Source organism: Mus caroli, chromosome 16 (assembly GCF_900094665.2).
Source record: "Mus caroli chromosome 16, CAROLI_EIJ_v1.1, whole genome shotgun sequence".
NCBI classification, from domain to species: Eukaryota; Metazoa; Chordata; class Mammalia; order Rodentia; family Muridae; genus Mus; species Mus caroli.
Genome location: NC_034585.1, coordinates 88,924,494 through 88,941,433, shown reverse-complemented (window position 1 = coordinate 88,941,433; position 16,940 = coordinate 88,924,494). Strand labels below are relative to the sequence as shown.

The 16,940-nt window shown below is 45.9% G+C and overlaps 1 protein-coding gene across 1 annotated transcript; it reads right to left on the bottom strand.

Moving 5' to 3' along the window:
- Positions 1 to 7,049: 7,049 nt before the first annotated feature.
- Ripply3 (ripply transcriptional repressor 3) lies at positions 7,050 to 14,993 on the bottom strand. Its single transcript, XM_021185516.2, has 4 exons — positions 14,804 to 14,993; positions 14,028 to 14,103; positions 10,233 to 10,300; positions 7,050 to 8,269 (listed from the first exon to the last, which is right to left on the bottom strand). Exons 1-4 carry the CDS (start codon positions 14,902 to 14,904, stop codon positions 8,056 to 8,058), a joined length of 459 nt encoding a protein of 152 aa, XP_021041175.1. The 5' UTR covers positions 14,905 to 14,993; the 3' UTR covers positions 7,050 to 8,055.
- Between the last annotated feature and the right edge of the window lie 1,947 nt (positions 14,994 to 16,940).

Sequence of the window (16,940 nt, the reverse complement as noted above, 5' to 3'; positions counted from 1 at the left end):
TATTAAGGGATTTCTGCATTTGGTTTTGTTTACGGTGAAACCACTTCAAATGGCTTTGGAGAGGTTAGCAAAATAGCACGATTTCTACCACAACTCACCATGATGATGGGTATTCGGGAGACGTTTTCACACGTGTGTACAAAAGACACATCAAATAGGTCAGAGTCTCATTACTCATGACAGCCTCAACCTAGCAATCCAAACATCCACCAACTAAAGGAAGTAGCGAGAAGTTTCCCCAGCAGAGCATCACACGGCAATGGACGACTGACAGACATGATGTCCAGTGTACGAATCCTGAAGAAATGAGCAAGCATCATGACGGATACTTACAGGCAATTTAAAATTGGGTAACGTGGATTTATGGTATTGGAAATAAGAACAGTAGTTATTTGTTGTGAAGAAACCAAAAGAGGTAGCTGTCTGGGGTCTCGGGAGGTGAGGGACGTTTAGAAGTCATCGAGGCATTTCTGAGTACGTCCCTTTCCTCCACCTGTTTATGTGGAGAGAAAAAAATGTACTTTAAAATAACGATTTAAAGAGCCGGGCGTGGTGGCGCACGCCTTTAATCCCAGCACTCGGGAGGCAGAGGCAGGCGGATTTCTGAGTTCGAGGCCAGCCTGGTCTACAAAGTGAGTGCCAGGACAGCCAGGGCTATACAGAGAAACCCTGTCTCGAAAAACCNAAAAAAAAAAAAAAAAAAAAAGATTTAAAAATCTCTTTTAATAATGTACATAGTAACACATATTTGATGAGTATGTATATATTCATTGTAATATCATATATATAATATATTATATACAGTGGAGACTGCTGTCATTTTGCCTTGTTGAGATACAAAGCCCTATGTCTTATGCCTAACCTAAATTTGGATATTGGCCCTACCATGACATTAAACAATCCAAAATAACTTAAGACATGTTCTTTGAACACAGATCATAAAGGTCTACCCTCCTGATGACCTGAAACTGGGCCACCACTCTTATCTTCGTGTTTTATTTTGCAATGAACTCATTATCCTTAAAGTACACCTGGGACCGTTTTACCTTCCGGTGATGGATGGCTCAGAGGTCACCGCAAGTCTTCAGAGGACAGCGTCTCGATAAATAAGCCCCAGAGTCAAAAACAAGGGATGTTAGGTGGGCAACGGACGCTTCACTTGGAACCGTTTCCTTTGAGTTACTGTTAAACATTTAAATTACGTCATGGCTGAAAAACAGAAGAATAAAAATTAATCCGTAGTAGCTCAGTAAAGTAGCTAAAGAGAAATGTTTAGAGGCAGAGGCAGGTGGATTTCTGAGTTTGAGGCCAGCCTGGTCTACAAAGTGAGCTCCAGGACAGCCAGGGCTATACAGAGAAACCCTGTCTCGAAAAAACAAACAAACAAACAAAAAAACTCCAAAACCAAACCAAACCAAAAACAAACAAACAAACAAACAAAAAACAACAATAAAAAATAATTTTAGAGTGTAATTTATGTGTCTCTCCCTGTTGCCTTATATAATACAAGTGCCTTAGTGAATTTGCTCGGCAGTCACCACAGTCCAGTTTGGGGACACATCCACCGTTCCTAAGTGTCCCTGTGCTTGATTGTAATTAACTGTGTGCCACCAGCAGCTCTAAGCCACCACCGCTCTGCTTCTATAGCTGCAAGTGCCCCCACCCGGTCTTCCTCGCTCTCTGGGGAAATGTACACAAGTCAGACGAGTTATACACGCAGCCTCCGTGGGTTCTTTCATGTTTTCAAGGTCCCTTCATGCTCCATCATGAATCACTGTCACATCTCTTTTTTTGTAGAATATTATTTCTACAAAACGAACAATAGTCCATCCTTATCCGGAGGGCGTGAGTCCTACGTAGAAGAACTGCTCTACCTCAGCAACTCACCTCTGATGACCTAGATGGCTACTGTGACTAGGTACTTACTAGCAACTGAGGTATATAGGGGATACATTGGACATTTGCAATTCTGTGCCACGTTGCTTACCCATTTATCGGTGGATGTTTATTTGAGCAGTTTCTGGTTTGGGAATATTGTAAGGGCCTCCATATGAATGTCTTTCTGTGTACAGATAGATGGATGTCTTTGTTTCTCTTGGGGAGAGTCCTAGAAGTGAATCTGCTAGGTTGTATGGTAAGCTATGCTTTCTTTTTAACGAAACTGCTAACCTGTCTCCCCAGTTGGTTGTGCTAGTTTACATTTTCATCGTTCAGTTTGTGGCTCTAGATTCTCCACACCCTCCAAATGTCTGTTTTCTCACTTTTAAACACAGATGCAGCCATCCTTCCTTCTCTGTGTATTTTAGGTTCTCGGTAAGTCCCCTTCTGAGGCAGCTACATCTCTGTCAGCATTTAATTACCTGTTTTTCATGTTGTCCATCACAAGCGCACACACATGCACTGATCCTTCCTCAGCACTTTTATAAAAATGAGTCATGCTTTGCTCCTTCAGGAAGCAGCAAGGCCTCCCTCCATCTGTGCTTTTGAGAAGGGCAGGTTTCCTCTTGCTTGGATAGATCACATCTAGGTGGCAGAAGTAAAGGGATTATCCCAGCAAGCAGAAGTGAGTTTGATTGACTGTTTAGGGCCCAAGGTAAGACTGAAAGATGCTGGTGAGTTCTGCAGTTAGTGTGGAGGATATGCGATGGCAGGGTCCTGGGTCTGCAAGGGCGGGGTCATGGGTGTGCAATGGTGGGGTCATGGGTGTGCAATCGTGGGGTCATGGCTGTGCAATCGTGGGGTCATGGCTGTGCAATCGTGGGGTCATGGGTATGCAACAGCAGGGTCCTGAGTGTGCAAGGGCAGGGTCATGGGTGTGCAATGGTGGGGTCATGGCAGAGCCAGGGGACCATGATTGGGTGAGTGACTCTTGTGAACACCATTGCCTCAGTTCAGACCCAGAGACCCAGAAAGAACAAATGGAGATCATATCACAGTGGACAGAGTCAGAGAGGGAAGATGCTTGCATCAGCTGGTTTTCTCCTTCATCCATTTTATGTGCATCTAAGGCCCGCAGCCTGGGGGATGAAGATGCAGCTCCTCATTCAGGCTGGGCCTGGAGGAATTGGAATTCTGTCAAGCAGCCTTTATTGATTGATTGATTGATTGATTGATTGAAGCAGGGTCTCACTATGTAGCCTTGCCTTGTCTGGAAGTCGCTATGTAGACAAGGCTGGCCTCAAACTCAAGAGCTACCCACGGACCTTTGCTTCCAGGTACTGAGATTAGAGGCAGGCACCACCATGTTCTCCTCTGGAAGGCTTTTTTTTTTTTTAATGGAGTTTTGCTGAATTTTATCCTTTGGTAGTAAAGTCAGTACATTTTGTTTGTGTCCCACAATGTGATCCAGCATTCATATTGACTGAATATGTTATGTTATGATTTGAACCTGAAATATTTCCCACAGGCTCATTTCTGGGTCTTGTCTCCCAGATAGCTAATAGTATTGTCTTGTAGGGCAGGGGGACCTTGGCACCTTTAGGATACAGGGTCTTTCTGATGGAAGTTACTCACCAGGGGCAGGTCTCTTGCGTCTGCCAGTGACCATGGTTCCCTCTGTGTTCTCAGCTATGATATGAACAGTCTCCATCACACTCCGTTGATGCTGTGCCCTCCCCTGCAGTCGTAGAATAAAACCAGGAGCCAGAATAAGATTTTCCTTCATATAATTGTCTCCGCAGGTATTCTGTTCGGAACTACACAAAATTATCTAATATTGTATATAAGCAAAAGAAACTAAACCATAGCAAAGAGATATTTGCACACCCATGCTGACTGAGGCAGGATTCACAATAGCTGAGGTATGAATCAGCCTGGATGCTTATCCAGGGAGGGATGAGAAGTAAAACATGGGATCAGGTTGGAGAGATGGCTCAGCAGTTAAGAGCACATTTGGATCTTCCAGAGGACCCAGGCTCAATTCCCAGCACCCACATAGCAGCTCACAACTGTCTAAAACTCCAGTTCCAGGGGATCCAACACCCTCTTCTGGTTTCAACAGGCACCAGGTGCTCATGCGGTATACACGTATGCAAGCAAAGCATCCATACATGTAAAACATGTGAATCTTTAAAAATTAAAGAAAAAAAAAACGTTGCATATCAACACTGTGGCATAAAGAAGAATGAAATCCTGTCATTTGCAAGCACAATAGCTAGGAGCAGTAATCCAAGCATAGAGAGACGTCCTTTCTCATATGTGGGGAGGAGACCAAGTTTACCTGGTGCCTGCAGATAAAGAGGCTTACTCCAAACCTCACAACTGGAGCTTGGTCCCCAGGACTCACTGTAGAAGGAACTTTTGCAAGTTCTTCTGACCTCCACATCTGTGTGTGTGTGTGTGTGTGTGCATACATACATTTAAATCCACCTGGATATAGAATATTGGAAGGGAAATGGCGGGAAAGAGAGGGTAGGTCCGATTAGTGCTTGTGACGGTAGCACAGTTTATCCATGCCAGTAAGTGATAAAGTAGTTTTTAATGTGTGAAACTTGGGGCTGGGGAGATGGCTAGTGTAGTGGCTATTCCTTGTTGTCAAGTTGACTATATCTGGAATGAACTGCAATCCAGAATTGGAAGCTTGCCTGTGATCCTGATCTTGAGGCCGGGAGATTCAAGTTTCTGACCTGGATCTTGGCACGGAGATCTTGAGGCACAGTGGATGTGACTCCCAGGAGACTAAGGCAAGGAGATCTCTGAGTTCAAAGTCATCTGGGGGGCTGGTGAGATGGCTCAGTGGGTAAGAGCACCCAGATCCAGGCACGTTGGCACACACTTTTAATCTGGGTCACACCTTCTGCTAGAGCCCTACATAAGGACATTGGAAGGAGGAAGATTTATTCTTCTTCTCCTGCTTACCTTGTGGGACCGAGCAACTGCTAGATCCTTGGACTTCCATTCACAGCTGACCATTGTTGGGGAGTTGGACTCCACTCTCTATGTCATCATCACAAATCCCCTTACTATATAGACACTACCCATAAATTCTGTGACTCTAGAGAGCCCTGACTTAAACAGTTGGATAGTAAGGTGCTGGCCATGGAAGTATGAGGTTCTGGGTTGGATCCCCAGAACTCATGTGGAGTCAAATCCTGCAGTGTATCTGTAACCCCAGCACCAGGGGCCATTCTGGAGGTGGAGAGAGAACCCTCAGAATCCCATTGGCGGATGGCCTGCTGCACGGCCATAAACAGGAGCCACAAGGAGGTGGAAGGTGAGGATTGACAGCCAAGTTTATCCTCTCACCTCCACACCTGGGCTGTGGCATGAACACACCTGCACTCACACATGCACACACGATTAAGAAAAAAAAAGCATAGAGCTTTCAAGTTATGGATTTCATTTTGTGATCAGTGCAACCACAGTTACCAGGGAAGCCAGGTGCTGAGCTCAAGGATCATGTGGGGGGAAAATGTATTTAAAAGAACTTTTTTTTAAAAAAAATTATTTATTTCATGTATGTGAGTACACTGTAGCTGTCTCCAGACACACCAGAAGAAGGCATCAGATCCTCATTACAGATGGTTGTAAGCCACCACGTGGTTGCTGGGAATTGAACTCAGGACCTCTGGAAGAGCAGCCAGTGCTCTTAAACGCTGAGTGGTCTCTCCAGCTGCCCTAAAAGAACTTTTTTTTTCTTTTTTTAAAATTTTTAATATTTTTATTACATATTTCCCTCAATTACATTTCCAATGCTATCCCAAAAGTCCCCCATAGCGCCCCCCACTTCCCTACCCACCCATTCCCATTCTTTTGGCCCTGGCATTCCCCTATATTGGGGCATATAAAGTTTGCAAGTCCAATGGGCCTCTCTTTCCATTGATGGCCGACTAGGCCATCTTTCGATACATATGCAGCTAGAGACAAGAGCTCCGGGGTTCTGGTTAGTACATCATGTTGTTCCAACAATAGGGTTGCAGATCCCTTTAGCTCCTTGGGTACTTTCTCTAGCTTCTCCATTGGGAGCCCTGTGATACATCCAATAGCTGACTGTGAACATCCACTCCTGTGTTTGCTAAGAACTTTTTTTAAGGGCAAGTTTTACTCTGGAACTCTAAGTTCATTAGTAGAGCAATTGTCTGTTGTGCCCGAGGCCCTGGGCTTGAGCCACAGCACTGAGAGAAGAAAGGAAATAAGGAAGAGTTGGGGGTTTTGTTGTTGTTGTTTGTTTTGTTGTTTTTTAAGGACTACCATGGAGGTAGAGTGTGGCTTCACTTTAGTCCCAGTTCCCAAAGAAGAGGCAGGTGGATTCTGCCTGAGATCAACCTGGTCTACGTGGAGACTTCCGGATCAGCCAGAAATGTATAGCTAGATCCTGTCTGGAATATTTTTTGTTTATTACCTGAAGACAGAGGGAGAAAAACGACAGAGCTTTCTGCACCATTGCATCTGTTACAGTGTTTGCACTGTTTGTATTTCTGTAACTATTAAGGTGTTGTTTGGGCAGTGACGGTATAAGCTATCTTGCTTTCTTTTTTTAGTGTGTTTTCTTGTTATGTGTTTGTGTTACTTGCTGTTAATGGACCCCAGGTCCTCACACATGCTTGGTCAACACTGTACCACTGAACCATATCCCTAACTCTTCTCATATTATTTTGTTCTTTTGAGATGGTTGCACTAAATACCCAGCTTTCCCTAAGCTCACTGAGCAGCCAAGGCAGACCTTGAGCTGGGGTTCTCCTGCCTCAGCCTTGTAGGCTTGTTCTTTTATTTTCTTCATTCATTGACCCTGTGTGGGTGTGGTAGGGGTCATCATGCCACTCTGTGTGTCTCTAGGGCAAAGGACAACTCTGTCACATGAGATCTGGGGGCTCAAACTCAGCTTGGTGGCAAGTACCCTTACCCACTGAGCCATCTTGCTAGTACCCTTACCCACTGAGCCATCTTGCTAGTACCCTTACCCACTGAGCCATCTTGCTGACCCCTTTTGCATTTGTGAAAATATATAATTTGAAGAGACTTAAATACAAAATAAAATCTTTAAAACTTTTAGTGCAGGAACTAATTTACTCTAAGAACATCTTACACAAAAAGATGATTGTCAAACAACATTCTTTCAAAATATTTTATTCCAAGTAGAAATTCATACAGGGTGGTGTGTGTGGGAAGTCGGAATCCGGAAAGATAATCAGGGAGAGGTTCGAGGAGCAGAGTCCTCGGGGTATCAAAATAATAAAATTCAAAATAATTTTACATAAGAAACTTTAACAGTATCATTTCATGCAAATAACAAGACCATGCTGGTCACCGAGTAATAAGAATTAACCCTTACGACATATATACTTAAACACACAGTTCTCAGAAACAGCTATTTTATCTCCTAAAGAGATCATATCTTCTTCTTTTTTTTCAAAGATTTATTTATGTTATTTATATAAGCACACTGTAGCTGTCTTCAGACACACCAGAAGAGGGCATCAGATCTCATTACAGATGGTTGTGAGCCACCATGTGGTTGCTGGGATTTGAACTCAGGACCTCTGGAAGAGCAGTCAGTGCTCTTAACTGCTGAGCCATCTCTCCAGCCCTGCAAATGAACTCTTAAAATGGGAGTTAATGTCTACATTGTTTTTACGAAGGGAGAATCACTAGAAAATGGGTCTCTGGACAGGAGAGGGGTGGTGAGGCTTAGGGAGGAGTCATTTTCAGAGCAGCAGTGAGCTCTGGAGGCCTTCTTCCTGAGAACACCTTCTCATCAGATCAGGCACCTTTCCTCAAAAGCACGCATGAGCACATGTGTGCACACACAGAGACAGACACACAGAGACAGACATACAGTCAGACACACAGACAGACACACACATCAGGAAAAAAAATAAGAAAGTGGAGTTCCTGGCCTGAGTAGGCGCTGAGCACAGTCCAACCTCTGAATTTCCAACACAGGAGTCTGGAGAAGAGACTGAGTCCTGGCAGGCAAGGCTGTCCCCAGGACACAGTGACCAGCATGAGAGAGAGGCTCCCTTCATTTGCTAGAGCTCTCACTGCCCCCTACAGTGTCACCTGCAGGCAGCTGACCCTTCCCAGAGGCCACTCCTTCATCCCACAGGCTTGCCAGCTTTATCCTGCCCTTTCCTCCTGAGCAGAATCCCTGACTTCTGCCTCCAGGCACTGAAGGTGGTTGTGCTGGACCTCCTCCTCTTGTTCCTCCTCAGAGCCAGACTCAGAGTCATCGTTGTAGAAATGAATGGTGGCTTGCACTGGGAAGCTGGCCAGCACTTTTTCCCCAGAACTCTGAAGGTATTCTTGACGCTTTGAAATGGGTAAGTAAAGTCTAATATTAAAGAAACAAATAAACCATTAGTCAACCTTTAAAAAAAGGGGGGGGGGCCCAAGCTCCCACCAAAAGCCCCTGTTCCTTGTTCCTGTGCTTTCTGTGTGCATGGTGAATTTAAGTTACCAGAACACAGAACTGAACACCTTCTGAGGGACTCGCTAAAACCCCACACTAATCCACATAGATCCACCAGCAAAGACGTTAATATTAACAGGCTACGAAGACACTGGGCTCTAATCTTAAAAGACCAGCTCTCATCAGATGGATGACCTGAGCCCTCCTGGAAGTAGATGTTCAATTCTCCAATTCTCTCTGTGTGTCTCTCTCTGTCTCTGTCGTGTGTGTGTGTGTGTGTGTGTGTGTGTGTTTATCTCTCTGTCTCTCTTTATCTCTCTGTCTCTCTGTCTTTCTCTGTCTCTGTCTCTCTCTCTCACACACACACCATGGAAGACAGGAACGTAAACCTCTGAGCTTTGGAGGAAACTTGACTCTGAAACTCTGGCCTGGAGGAGTAACTGACTGTTCTGTTCTAGAGGTGAAGAGAAGGTGGAGGGTGTGTCCCTCTCAACAGAAGGAAAAGTTGCATTTGGGGAAAGACAAAGAGACAGAAGGAGAGAGGGAGGGAGGATATGGGGAAAGGGGAGGGAAGAAGCTAAGAAGGAAAACGAGGAAGGGAGGAAGAAAGGGAACAGGAGAGAGAGAAGGTAAAGAGAAAGGACAGCCAGGCAGTGGTGGCGCACGCCTTTGATCCCAGCACTTGGGCAGCACTTGGGAGGTAAAGGCAGGCAGATTTCTGAGTTCAAGGCCAACCTGGTCTACAGAGTGAGTTCCAGGATAGCCAGAGAAACCCTGTCTTATGAAGAAGAAGAAGAAGAAGAAGAAGAAGAAGAAGAAGAAGAAGAAGAAGAAGAAGAAGAAGAAGAAGACGACAAAGGGAAGGATAAAATAAAAGGAAGAAGGAAGAAGGAAGGAGGGGGAGGGAGAGAGAGACCAGGGAGGAAGAGAAAGAGAAGGAAAATGTTTAAATACATAAAAGTTGGAATCCCCAAATTTTAAGGATTTGAGGATTCCAGTTATAATGGAAAGTTTTAAAAAATACCAATAATCTCTTAATATTTTTCACTTATTCATTCATTTGGCTTTTCCCCTTTGATCTTCTGAGGAAGTAGAGTTTCTCAGTTGATTGCTGCCAACTTCAGCTAGTGTTCTCCTTCCTGGACAGAGGACAGAGAGCGAACACGCAGGCTACTGACTGTGTGTGATTAATCTGGCTATAGAATCCTGAGACCCTAAGATTTCAGCAGAATCCGTGCTACCTCCAGGCACCCTCTGCAACGTCTGGAGACATTTTTGATTAACACAGCTGAGGGAAAGCTCCTGGTGTTTCTGGGCAGGAGTGGAAAGTGCTGCCGAGTGTACTGCTGAGCAGTCAGTGTGGTAGGAGCCCTGTAGCAGACAGAGCACACGCAACATGCACCAACACATCTAAAACAGAAGTGCGAGCAAGGCTTAGGCTTGGCCATGCTTAAAATTAGCTGGTTACATCGAAGTGTTTGCCAATGAGTTTGAAGGGCAAACGGGATTTGGGATATGGTCAGTCCCAGCTTGTAATGAAACATTAAATGCATAAAATCAAGAACAGATTCCAGAAATATAACAAATCATCCTTAAAATCCCTTGGTAAGGAAGCAAAATAAAACTAGATAATAGAGGAGCCGGGTGTGGTGGAGCACGCCTTTAATCCCAGCACTCGGGAAGCAGAGGCAGGCGGATTTCGAGGCCAACCTGGACTACAAAGTGAGTTCCAGGACAGACAGGGCTATGCAGAGAAACCCTGTCTCGAAAAACAAACAAACAAACAAACAAACAAACAAAACTAGATAATATATTTAATTCTCTATTTTGTTAAAAATGCTAATGTGTCCTATCACGTGCTTTTCACCATGAAGTAACCTTTTACCTGACAGGATGCTGGAATCCAAAGGCTCCCTTTGATCCCGATGTGTGTTGGTCCCCCCAAGACTCACACTGCAAAGACAAATATGTAGAAGCACAGGTGTAGTTGCGGAGCCCCTGAAGGTGCCATCTTCAAGTTTTAAAAACACAAGTCTGTCACCATCTCAAGCCTTAAGAGCTTAAACATTCCATGGTATCTCACAAGTTCTGCTTCCAGAATATTTAACCAGGTACTGTGAAGGCTCAAACCTTACATCTACGCGTGTGGTTGTAGTGACAATTCTGGGATTTTGGTTTCCTTAAAAAAAAAACACAGAAATATAAGAATGTTCTTTCGTTTTAAATCCCAGGGGTGGAGATGTGGGGCTGCTTCCGACTGTCTGCAGCAGCTGACTGTGATTTGTCTCATGCTCTAGCAGAGGCATGGTTTTGCCAGCTGCAGATAGTTTCTATGTTTGTTGTTTGGAATTCTGGGAACTTTTCAGAGGATATATAAATGCGAGGGCCCCAAGAGGCGTGGTGTGTTGGTTGTTGGTAGTTCAGGGGAGTGATTGTACTTTGTTAGTAGTCGTGCTCAAAGAAGAGATGAGAGAAATTAGATTTGGGGACCTCTATCTCTCCCTTTTATCCTTCTTTCTCTTCTATGCAGTGATAGGTCTCTGACAGCTTTACAAAGTGGAGTGGGTTGTGGAGTTGAAATGCTGAGCAGAGAGATGAGAAAAGCCAAGTACTTTTGGAATATATATATATATATATATATATATATGCATATGTGTGTGTGAATGAGGACTCAGAAGGTCTTGCAATGGTTGCTATCCATGCCATTTCACCATTTAGTCAACCTTGGTGCATGAATATGCATGGCATGTGAGTGTGTGTGTGTGTGTGTGCCTGTGTGTGTGTGTATAAAGTACCTGTAAGTAACCTGGGCTACAGGCTGCCCCTGCAGTCATTACAGCGCATTAGCAGTGTTTCTCCACGATGCACTGAGAGCTAAGTGGATATATGCAAGGGTCTTCGGAACACAGTGCTTTCCATTATTTCTGACTCTCCAGAACTACAGGAAACAACTTCTGGATTCATGTTTGTAATCATAAACAATCCCCTAAACTGAGGCTCTCACCTTGCAATCCTGTCCTGCTGAAGGTGACCTGCAGGGGGCAGCAGTGTACACTGTGGTAGATGGCTAAGGGTAATGCTAGTCTGACCAGAGAAAGGCTGCTGCTTCCTTAAGTGCCCTGTCCTGAATAGGCCAGCAACTTGCAATACAGGAACTGTAGAAATGGAACCCCACAAACATGGGCTCTTAACTTTGTATGCCTTTCCCACCCCCCTTTTCTGACTTTTTAAGACAGGGTCTCCCTATGTAGCACAGGCTGACCCACAGTCTCATTATGTAGTCCAGGCTGACCTCACACTTTTAGAGATCTTCCCAAGTGCTAGGACTGCAAGCATGAGGCACCACACCTGGCTTTCAAAACGGCCTTAGTAAAAGATCAGTTCTCATGGAGGGAAACACTGAAACACTCATACTTTGGTAAGTTAATGAGACTAGAACAATAAGCCAGCTAAGCAGTGGGTTTAAGGTATGTTCATCTTCTTAAGCTCCAAAGAACAGGCTCAAGCAGAGAGTTTCAGTCATGAACCTCTGACTGTAAGGTTGTGGCGGGAATCCTGGATTGTAGCCCAGGCCCAGGCCCTGGTAGTGTAGACAAATGGCCAGGAGGGAAATGTGCGGAGGCCAAAAGCCAAAAACCATCAAGGCTGGGGGTGAGGGTGGGGCTGTCATGCCGCACAGTGATAGAAACATTTAGCATCAGATATGCCAGTCCCAGGCCATCCTCAGAACCAATCTCTCTGTCTCGGTCTCTCTGTGTCCCTCCCTCCCTCCCTCCTTCTTTCCCTTCCTCTCTCTCTCTCTCTCTCTCTCTCTCTCTCTCTTTCTTTCTTTCTTTCTTCTTTTAATTTGGTCTATCAGCCAAGTCATGGTGGCACACACCGTTAGGCCCTGCAAATATAGGCAGATCTTGTGAATTCAAGGCCAGCCTGGTCTACAGAGTGAGTTCCAGGACAACCATGACTACACAGAGAAACCCAGTCTCAAAAAAAAAAAATTATTTTGTTTTGTTTTGTCTATCTTTCCCCCCGATCCAGGGGAGGATACAGCTGTCTAGGCATCAAGTGGGTATAGTTATTCCTCTGCTCAAGGAACAAGGCCTTGGGGCTTTTCTCAGACTTGTATCTTATTCCAATTTCAATCTGCTTGCTGGAAGTCCTGGTATGGGTCACCAAGCCCCAGTCCCTCACAGAATCCTCTACAAAGTGTCATGGAGACTAGGGATGAGGAATTTCCCCGCTTTGCCAATGTCATCAGCTAGAAACTGTGTGGCCTAAGCTCCCAGCCTGCTAGGAGGAACCGGATTTACTAAGGCCTGCAGAGAACCTGTGTGTGACATCTATGAAGAGCTTTCTGCATAGAGCTGGGAGTTTAGCTCCCTGGTAAATCCAGAACCTAGTGACAAGGAAAGACCCAGGGGTGGATCCCAAGATCTCGCCCTGACAGGCGTGTGGGAAGGCAGCCAGTTCTACAGTCCCTACAGAACCCCAGGCTCCCCCATCTGCCCAAATCCAGGACTTAACCACCTTGTGTGAAGTGCAGTCAACTGGAAAGGGGCTGTGCTTTAGGATAATCACAAGGGGCTTTCTCCTCATAGTGGAACCAGAAGCTGCCTGCCTCAGGCCCTGTGTGTGCCGTAGTACTCTAGTCTCCCACACAACTGAGCGACCTCCATACTCACGGTTCACTTAAAGGAAAATTTAGTAGTTAGTGAGTTCTTTTAAATCTTACCTTTAAGAACTCAGGTCTGAGTGGAATGAGATAGAAAGTTCTCTTCAGTCACTTAGAAATTTGGAGCAGGGATTATCAGGACCGAAACAAAACCATGTAGCAGACTCTAGCTGCCCTCCTGTTTGCTTCGTTCTTTAAGCTTCTATAAATACTAACTGAATTAAAGCACTCAGTATTCAAAGAAAATAACTTAAATGTAAAAGAATAATAGAGGAGTAATTCCCCACAGTTAACTTTTCATATCACATCTATCTGTACATTAAGCTGTATCCCACAGGTGTTGTGTAAGTGAGATGCATGGCCCTTCATAAGCTACCTCCGCTGTTTTAAAGGTCAATTTATATTTGAGAATATAGCAAATGTAAGCAAAACATTCTCTTAATAAGTCAAAAGCAATTAACCGGCAAGGCAAAGATAAAGGGATAGCTGTGGCAATTAATCTTTGCTGACAAAGCCCGGTGCTTGAGTGTATTTGCACAGAGAACAGAAGATCCTGCAGGAGTTCTTGCAGACAGGGCCAGACAAGGGTGGGAGCTTTTAACTGCACTGTCTGGGCACCTGAGGTGGATGGAGGTCTGCCTACTTTGCAGTGTGGTACATAATCAGCTTTTCTCTAAGGGGGCTGGGTTTTGCCCCTCCCTCCCCCATGCTCTGGTTTACAGAAGAACCCCCTCCCCCACCGCTGCATGTAATTACCATGCAAAGCCCATGTCCTCAGCTGTTTGCTTTTCAAGGATGGAGGAGCAATCGCGAGCCCAGTGGGCCCATTAGCACCTCCGTTCACTCTGGGCTCTACCCACTAGACCTTCAGGAACTTACTTGTGGGTTAGGCCAAGCTAAGCAGGAGAGAGGAGTCCTTCCCCCGGGTTTTGTTTTTGTTTTCAAAGTTATTATAGACGTGGTGCTGCTTTCTGGATTGACTATTGCCTACAACAGTCACATTTAGCTTACCGGACGTTCCGTTCTGGTCAGTTCAGCATCTCCGGGGGGAGGCGACATCCATGGTCTCCACGGGGCTGGAATGGAACTGGAAACAAGCACCAGGAGAGACTGAACCCCTGGCGTTTCTGCCGCCCCTCAAAGAGTCCCTGCACACACCATGATCCCTTAAGGTCTATCTGCTGATGGGCCAGTCAGTACTTTACCTGTTCCTGTCTCCTGAAGAATTCTCCGGGCTCTGCTTACTAGTACACTCTGAGAAGGAAAGCCCCATATCTAACACTATTATTAGGGCGCGTGTGAGTCGAGATTATTTTTTCTCCTAGCAAATCTCTCATTGATACCTCAAATTTTTCTAATACAGCTGGTTGGTTTCAACTACACCACCTCTGCTGCTGGAGACTCCTTAGCCTACTATGCCAAAGGCGTTTCTGCATCGCCAAGTGCTCCGTTCCCTACCCAGCTAATCTGATTTCCTTAAACTTCACAGCTTTAAAGATAGCTGGGTCCCAGGAATGGGCAAACACCGATCCCCAGAGTAGGGCAGGAGACTGTCACTTTGTGATAGACCCGCAGGATCCTTTTATAAATTTCTTATGGGGCTCCCAGCCTCCAGTATTTTCCAACTGGATCAATTTCAGATCCTCAATACACGCAAGTGTTGCCCATTTCCTTGCCCGATATCCGCGGGGTCCCTGCACTTCAGACAGGAGTTTGCAGTAGTCGATCTCAGGTTAAGGAGCTCAGTGTCTGGGTGCACCTCCACCGGGGCCACAGGACACCCTCACCTTTCGGGCCCGCGTGGCAGTGGTGGCCTCCCGGGATCATCCCCCGGACAGTGGCAGAGACGTCCCTGCGCCTCCCGGGCTCCGGCCGCCTCGGGTCTCATGGTGCGGGTGTCGCGCGAATCCCTCAGCCCGACGGCGCCTGGTCCCCCTGGCTGAACGGGCTCACCTACCCGCTCACTCCGCGCCAGGTTTAAAAACTGGGGCGGGGCGGGGAGGGGACTCGGGGAAACTGTGCCCCGTGGGGAGGGGGAGGGCAAGGGACCTCGGGAAGGGACGGAGGAAGCAGAGGGTGGAGACCAGAAAGGCTCAAGGAAGAGAGCGGGGTCCGGACGGCGGGGAGGGGTGTGTGTCCAGAGTGGAGAAAGGACAAAAGAAAACCAGGAGGGTCACTGGCGGAGCGGGAAGCGCAGGGCGGGACAGACGGCCTACAGGGCCTCCGAGATGACGGGTGGCGGCTGCGCGTCCCGGGGAACAATTTTCCCCACTGCTGAGCAACTCCTGGGGCCGCTGCCCTCGGGGCTCTGATCCCTAAAGCATGAAGCCCCACCCCGCACCCCAGTTCCCCCAGAGTTTCCCTTTCAGCACTGTGAGAGGTGGTGAGTGTGGGGCACAGAGTCCTCTCTACACCGAGGGTCCGGACAGCCCCACGAGTGGGTGACAGCTGGGTACGACAAAGCCAGGCGAGGGTTTAGGTGCAACCTCCGCACCGTCGAAAGCCTTAAGATGGGGGAGGGAGTGCTTCCTGTTGGGGGTCACCAGTCAGGACCCCGGTAGGATAACCTGTTCCCCAGTGCCAGGTGACTGCATGTAAACACTGTAGCTTGGTCTGTGTCATTTAAATTAAGTGACTGTTTTTTAAGAACGGAGAGGGGTGGGGAATAAAATGTTTTCGTATGGTTTATTTAAGATCTGGGGAATATTTAGCACCAATTAAGGGCAAATAGGAAAGAGGGAGAAATTACAAATTTTATTTACAGGATTAAAAGCCCTGAATATAAAGCAGGAAGCTGGGAGTGAGCAAACAATGTGAACTCACGGAACACAGTAAGGTGTCAGTGGTTTCTTGTTGTTTTAATAAAAAAACACCTAGATGTGGGTGCCTTTTACAGAACTTTGATAACGTGTATCTGTGAGCCCAAAGAATGAAAAGGTGTCTAGTGACAGCCAAGTGTTCCCAATAGTATGTAAAGAATGGGGATATGTTATATAGCTGATAAAAACACACTCATGTTGAGCCATCACTCAGGAGGCAGAGGCTAGGGGATCTCTGTGAGTTCAAGGCCAGCCTGGTCTACAGAGTAAGTTCCAGGACAGTCTAAGGATGCACAGAGAAACCCTGTCTCAGAAACTTAAATAAATAAATAAATAAATAAATAAATAAATAAATAAATTTGTGCAGGTCTCTTTTTTCTCCTAGTCCTGTGTCTGAAATCCAGGAACTCTTACAGAGTCCTGAACACTATGGAAAATTAGATAAAAGGTTATTTTTAGATCATTTTATCTTATGTGCGTTTTACCTGCATGCAGGTCTGCCCACCATGTTACCTTTCCTCCTCTGGAACTGGAGTTACAAACGGTTGTGAGCCACCATATGGGTGTTGAGAACCAAATCTGAGTCCACTGCAAGAGCAACAAGTGCCCTTAACCATTGAGCTGTGTCTCCAGCCCCTAGATAATGAGGTTTAGAAAGAGGGGCTGCTTAGGGTAACTTTGTTTTTACATTTGTTTGTTTGTTTATGTGTATGGGCGAGACATGCGGGGGTCAGAAGACATCTCGTGGGGGGCTGCTCTCTCTGTCTCCCAGGTGGATTCTGGGTAGGAAACACCATTTCCTGGCAAGCTTCTTATCTGATGAGTTATCTTACTGACCCAGCTTTAAGGATTTTTAAAATGTTTTCTAAATTTTCAACAATGAACATATTGCTTTTCTTACTGTTGCAAAGTAGAATACAAACTTACCATTTTAACCATTTTCAAATCTACACTTAAGTGAGTGAGATAAAGTACTCACATCCCCTTCCCACACCCACCTCATCCCAGAAGCTTTTTTTTTTTTTTTTTTTTTTGGTTTTTCGAGACAGGGTTTCTCTGTGTAGCCCTGGCTGTCCTGGAACTCACTTTGTAGACCAGGCTGGCC

Coding starts and splice junctions, on each gene's coding strand:
- Ripply3 (XM_021185516.2), bottom strand. CDS start 14,904: ATGAGACCCGAGGCGGCCGGAGCCCGGGAGGCGCAGGGACGTCTCTGC. Junction 14,104..14,803: donor CTGCCACGCGGGCCCGAAAG/GTGAGGGTGTCC, acceptor GCTTGTTTCCAG/TTCCATTCCAGCCCCGTGGA. Junction 8,270..10,232: donor GGATTCCAGCATCCTGTCAG/GTAAAAGGTTAC, acceptor CTTTAATATTAG/ACTTTACTTACCCATTTCAA.